Here is a 7,082-nt window from a genome sequence, read left to right as displayed (position 1 = left end):
TACATAAAGTATTAAATCTAGACAAAATAAAAAATTAATAGTATAATTTTCTTGTAAATTACGAGATGAATCTAATGAATCTAATTAGGTCATGATTAGATAATAAATTGTTACAGTAAAGCTATAACAAATATGTGCTAATGACGGATTAATTAGTATTAATAAATCCGTCTCTTAGTTTACAGACGAGTTCTGTAATTAGTTTTATGATTAGTCCATATTTAATACTTCAAATGTGAAAAATATTTCTCTCAGAAACTTTACACGAGGCGATTAAACAAGGCCCAAGTCTCTTTTGCGTGCTCAATCGTGCTGCTCGCTGGTCGGTAGTTGACTGAGGTCTTGTTTAGGCCTCGTTTGTTTTTTTAGTTTAAACCATAAGTCCCGTCACATCGCAAGTCCACACACCAATTAGAAGTACTAAATATAAGTTTATTACAAAACTAATTTCATAAGTTATCACGAGATGAATCTATTAAATCTAATTAGTTTATAATTTGATCACTAATTGCTACATACTACAGTAACTATCCGCTAATTGTGCATTATTTATACTTAATAGATTTGTCTAGAGCTCTAATTGCAACTTATGCAATTAATTTTATATTAAGTTGGCATCTGAACATTCGAATCGACATTTGATTATTCGATGTGACCACAACTTAAAAATCAAATGAGGCATTAGTTCCTCTAGATAAAGTTTTTGAAATATAATCTTTTCTCATTTGAAGTATTAAACATAGACTAATTATAAAACTAATTACAGAACTCGTCTGTAAACTACGAGAAGATTTTTAAGACTAATTAATTTATTATTAGAATATATTTATTGTCGCAATTTATTGTCTAATCACAGACTAATTAGGCTCAAAAGATTAATTCGTCTCACAATTTACAAGCAATCTGTGAAAACTATTTTTTTGTCTATATTTAATACACCATACGTGTGTCCAATCATTGATGTGATTGATGTGTAAAGTTTTTGACAGAGAACTAAACAGGGACCTATATTAGTCATACTATTTTTGCTAAAACAATATACTTAGACCAGTCTCAGTGAAAAGTGTCATCACACAATTACCAAAATTGGGGATGTGGTAACCTTGCCGGAAGAGTGTCATGATGATGGCACCCCTCTCATCCGATGAAACTCTACCTTCTCTTCTCTCCTAATGAATGAACTCTGCTATATTAGCAATTTTGCTTATGTGGCATGATATTTAATGCTCATATGACACTCTCAGATGTGAGTTCTATAGGAGTGTGATGAACATTAAATTTGCTGACATGACAGAGTGATTATGAAAGGAGTGTCATGTGATGTGAGAGTAGTGTCATCACCATGACTCCTACGGCTTTGTTATCTAGTTCACAGTCTTGTTAGTTGTGCAATGACACTCTCCGCTGAGACTAGCTTTACAGACATCTAGCGCACTCACTTTTATAGATACACGCAAAAAATCCTACATGTATCAATATCTTCAAGAAACTGAATCGACAGATCTCTGAGATTGACAAAATCATGGCAGATACCTTGTTTGAGCACACATTATCTACCATAAAAATAACACATGATTAAATATTTATATTTATATTTATATATTAGTGGAGATGCACATGCCACAGGCACTGTTTAAAGTGAAACTATTTAAAAATAACTGAATTGCATCGGACTACTACTAAAAAAACTCTCATTTGTTGCGTGATGGAATGACCAATGGGAGCTTACATGAGTTTATTTGGAGCCAATCAAATCCATGCAACGTAGCCAATATTTATTTGCTTGAAGGAAAGAAAAACTAAACAAAATACTCTACCACTGGAGGAAACTTAAGATTAAAAAGCAAATCTTACAGAAAGCTTTTTTTAGATTTAGATTATGGAAAAAAGATGTGCTATACCATTTACGTATCAATATCTGATGCAGCTGCACACAATTTTGGATGAGATGATACTCAGGGGACAGGTGATCGAAACAAGTGTGGAGCAAATAATGAAATCTGTGGAAGAGATTGCAAGGTTCTACCCTTTGCCTTATCGCTTTATTTATTGCTTGCACTCTTGTGTATAATTCTAACAACACTGTCCATCTCTTGACACAGACTGGAGAAACAATCAAGCACAACCAGCCTCATACCCAAGTCGATTTCAGAGCGTTTCAGTCGTTAAGGTTTCACTTGCTTCCAGGACTGAACATTCATGGTGTGATCAGAACTACAGAAGACAAGATTGGTCCTCGAGCTTACCTTCAGTTCTCTAAAGAGATCACAGAAATGATATCGTTAACTTTGTTTGGTGCTATACTTGTACGATTAGCAACATATCAGTTGCCAAGTGGCCATGGCCACTCTTCTGAATCTTTCTAGCACCACTTCAGTGTCAATATTCTTGTACATGAACATTGTACCGAGCAAATTCTTGTGAAATTCCATGCAACAAAAATACCATGATGAACTGATATTTTGGAACCTTGTCCCAATTGAACAGCAGTGATTCAGTTTTCAAGCAAAATGTTGCATATCCAGTTCCTTAGTGGTCGCACCACACATGGACCGAGAAATGACTCACGACTGCAATAAACTGTAACATAGTTTTTGATTCATACAAACAGAAATACAATGCTGGGAGCACAATGGGGGCCAGTGCAAACGAGACAATTGCATTTGTCATGTATTCTTCAACTGTTGGCACATGTTGGCTTCTCTGCCATTCTGCTTCCATCATCATAGACCTCAACAGATCTAGCCACTGCATATGAATTTCAAGTTGTCAGTACTAAACAGAACGCAATGCAAGCTCATTGGGACACACATCAAACTTACAATTTCTGCTAGATGTTTTGTAACATCACGGCCTTGTAAAATACTATTCTTACTTGCTCTGAGCAGTACTTATTTGCATGGTGCTCATGGCATCTATGAAAACCATTAGCCAAACATGGGAGATCAATTAGTCATGCATAAGAGATCAGCATTACTTCAAAGATTAGACAAAGGCATCAAGCTGAAGGACAATACTTCTCAACTAATTCTATCAGGTTTCCTAATTCCTCGTTTGATCCCATAACATCAAAAAAGTCATCAACCACAGTTGTGAGCACACCATTTTGGGCCCATGAAATGCGAGCATCGGACAATTCAGAAGGGAATATGGTAGCAGCAGCAGCAGACAGATAGCTGAACTGTTTTCTTTTTTCTTTTTGATAAATAGCTGAAGTTCATCCTGGAAGCTTTTGCTAAGCGTCTCTTCTCTGCATCTGAAGTCTTGATGCTTCCAGTTGTCAGAGCATCATCCATCTGAAATGCTGCAGCACAAAAATTTTACATGCCAGAATAACAAAGGGAAGAAAATTAAACCGTTTTAAACTGAAAACATTGACGTCCTGATAGTGAACGATCACTGGAACAGAACTAAACAGTTGAAATAACTACACACTACCACAAAGCATTGATTTTAACATCAATAATTAAAGAGTTTGTACATTGCACAGTAGCTGAAAAACAAACAAAGAAAACAAGAACCTAAGCCAGTGATTTAAAGGGCGCCTTGTTGCCTAGGCGTCGCATAGGCACCGCCTAGGCGTCCAGGCGTACCCAGCTCGCCTCGCCTCGCCTTACTGTTTTTAAAACACTGACCTAAGCATCACTCTACATAAGTCTCAAAAAGAAAATAACTCTGCAAAAATAGCTTTACATAGTGCTGTATATTCTTGCAACACATCTGCAAAAGGAAGTAAAAGCACTGGTGTGATTAACAACATCATTTGACTTTGGCATAACATCGCATATACTCTAACATAAATAGCTAATATCATGTTTTAACTATATTATAGGCCCAAAAAGATGACAATGTCGATCTATCCCTACCAAGATAAACAAACATCATATCAAATCCATCTCTACCAGGCAAAGCATACATCCTAATTATCCTACAATTAGGTTTCAGTTATAACACTAACAAAATAATGTAGAGCAGCAATTATGTGAAATATAGTTGCGAGCTCATTTTTCAAACATTGTCGACAACTACTGCAGAATGGTTTGTCTAGCTCACCTATTGACACAGTATTGCTGCATCTCCCACTGTCATTTCTTAGTTCTTCTACTTTCCAAAATTCTGCACAAGGAAAATGGAAGAACAAAGTATTTAATCTGTCACAAGGAAAAAGGTTCATCGATTTCACAGCAGGTGCTAACTTGTGAAGCATTGTCACAAGAACATGGAGGCCCTCGATGTACCTGACTACAGTGATATCCCCCTTCAAAACTCCTGAGCCATTCTTGCATCATACTTGTCATTCTTGCATTAAATAACACTATAATCATTTCTATACTATGAGTATACATACTAATTAAGAAAAAGACAATTAAGATATTGCACATATGAGTATACATACTAATTAAGAAAAAGACAATCCGCCCAGGGAGATAACCACAGATAATTAAGCATGTCTAAAGACTATCACGTTGCGCACCTCTGTCCACCAAAATTGCATTGGCCCCTATATATTTATGAATAAACTATATAATGCTTGAACCTAGGCATATGTTTGATGCACAATTCTACATAGGATTGTCCTTTAATTTTTAGGCCTGATGAAAAATTGGTTGCATTGGATGACAAAAGATAGGTGACCTCCTGTTTCGGATGGATAGGCGACCAACTTAATTATTTGCACAGAATAATTATATTTATATAGGCAGCACACTGAATACAAAACGTGCAGACACTTTAAAGCACCAACTCTGGTGGGAATAGCCATGTTTCCCACTTGTCATCCGCCAGATTCCGCTGCCATGGCCACCTAAATGTCATGTTACGTATAGTCCACGATCTCGTGTCCAACACATCGTCCAGATGGCTAGATAAATAATGCACCAGGCCCTCCTCGACATCTCCGTGCGCACGAATGGACTTGCTGAAGGATCGGCTGAGGAAGAGCGCCTCGCCTTTGCCTAGCCCGTCGTGAGCGGTGACCGGAATCCACCTGCCCGCCATGACATCCGCCTTCAAGACCTCAACCTTGCTAGTGTAGGAATCGGAATACGGAGACAATAGGCGCTGGTGCCTCACCAAGAGCAGATCCCCACTCAGCGACGGCACCAGGTACCGGGCGGTATACGTCTCGTCCTTTGCTTCGTAGGGCACCAGGTACCGCAGCTCCCAATCGTCATCGTCGCCCTCTCTCACCTCGTAGTCGTCGGCATCGAAGCTGGTGTAGTCTACCACCACCACTTCCTCCTCTGCGTCTGCTGCTTCTGCCTCGTCATCGGCCTCCTCCTCCTCCTCTGGGTTTGCTGCTGCCTCGTCATCCTCCTCCTCCTCCTCGTCGTTTCCATCCTTGTCTTGGTTCGGTGCCTCGTCCTCATGTTTTGGCTCCTCATTGCTGCCATCCTTCTCTCCACCATCATATTCACTACGCTCACTAGTACTGTCATCATCGCCTGGAGGCCAGCTCCACGAATGTTTCTTATAATAATCAGCCATTGGGTTCACGATGACTAGTCTAAACCCGATGACCTGTGGCCTGCCGTCGTCGTCCTCGCCGAGATGGAAGGCGACGAGTTCGTCGCCCGAGGTGATCCCATATAGCGTGTCGTCTCCCAAGAAGGCGACGTCAATGACCCTCAAGTAGGGCAGCACATGCGCACCCTTGCCGGGGCGGCACAGGATGATGTTGCAGTCCGAGCTGCTGGTCGTGACGGCGACGAGATCATCAGCTGGATTCGTCGACGAGCGCATGAGCACCTTGCGGACCTCGAAGGTCTCGGCGACATGGCCGATGATGGCGTCCAGCTCCGGGAGCGGCACGGTGACGTTGGTGAAGGGATTGTGCAGCAGGTAGGTGTGCCGGTGCTTGACGTCCGGCCTGGCGTCGACGGGGAACGTCCCCGTCTCGCGGCAGTAGTTGTCCCAGAAGGGGGTGCGCCGGAACACGTCGTCGGTGCAGTCGAGCGCGAGCCAGGCGTCGGTGGCGGCGAGGCAGGTGGCGTTGTCGGGGAGGCCGGGGATCCGGGGGAAGAAGGCGCCGTCGCGGCCGGTGGTGCAGAAGGTGCCGTCCGGGAGCACGATCCATGGGGGCTGCTGGTGGCTCACGTGGCGGCGCGCGGCGGAGCGCCACGCGCGGCAGGCGGCGCAGATGCGGGCGCGGTCGCCGGGATGCGGGAGGCGCGCGATGACAGCGCCCAGGAGATCCGGCGGGAGGTCGGCCCACGCCATCGTCGATCTTTTTGATTTCCTTGTTGGTTTGCCCCACGACCACGATCCATGCATATATATATATGCCTGCCTACCTGCGTATCGCAATTTTTTCTATCTATATTTTTCCTTTGATTATATTTCTCGATCCGAGTCGGCATGTATTTTTCTTTTTGAAGCAGGATCCGAGTCGGCATATAGCAGCACATCGGAAGGACTTTTATATATAATTTTTCACACGCACCTTCCGAGTAATAAAATCTCATCATAACTTTTACTATGCACACAACTTTTACATATAACTCTCACAAATTTTACGTATAATTCTTTTCTTAACAACTTTTTGAAAAATAATTTGTTATTAGCACAACTTTTACTATACATACAATTTTGATGCATAGTTTTTTTTTCAAATAATTTGTGAAGGATAATTCTTTTAGCACAACCTGTATGATGTTATCTTCATCAGAAAGATTTCTTGCACAATCTTTTCACTCACAAATTCATCATACAACTTCTGAGTACAATTCTTGACATACCTTTTAGCGTGAGTCTTGTAAAAAAGTTATCAAGAGAACTTCACCACATGATAGAAGGTAAAAAATGGAAAATCTGAAAAGAAAAGAAAATGATAGCACAGCTAGGAACGTGATGGAAAAAATATATAGAAACATAAAGGAGAAATCAATTGAATATGTGGTCACCTGGGTGCTCGCGTCCAAGTGGATTCTCGATTTGGGGCCCTTTGACTTAAGAATCACATATTTGACTGCAAGTCAAACCAATCATATAAGATGGAACATTTTTTTTGTTATTGAAACAATTATTCCAATTCTAAAAAATTATTCTGCGTGCAAAAAATATTTTATATAAAATATCATCCA

At 40.9% G+C, this 7,082-nt stretch overlaps 1 protein-coding gene across 1 annotated transcript; it reads right to left on the bottom strand.

Annotated features, from left to right (window-relative positions):
• Positions 1–4,731: 4,731 nt before the first annotated feature.
• Positions 4,732–6,219, bottom strand: LOC120639292. Its single transcript, XM_039915262.1, has one exon. It carries the CDS (start codon positions 6,217–6,219, stop codon positions 4,732–4,734), a length of 1,488 nt encoding a protein of 495 aa, XP_039771196.1.
• Positions 6,220–7,082: the final 863 nt, after the last annotated feature.

The sequence above is a fragment of the Panicum virgatum genome, chromosome 6K, assembly GCF_016808335.1.
Source record: "Panicum virgatum strain AP13 chromosome 6K, P.virgatum_v5, whole genome shotgun sequence".
Taxonomy (NCBI): Eukaryota; Viridiplantae; Streptophyta; class Magnoliopsida; order Poales; family Poaceae; genus Panicum; species Panicum virgatum.
This window is presented reverse-complemented; position numbering and strand designations above follow the sequence as displayed.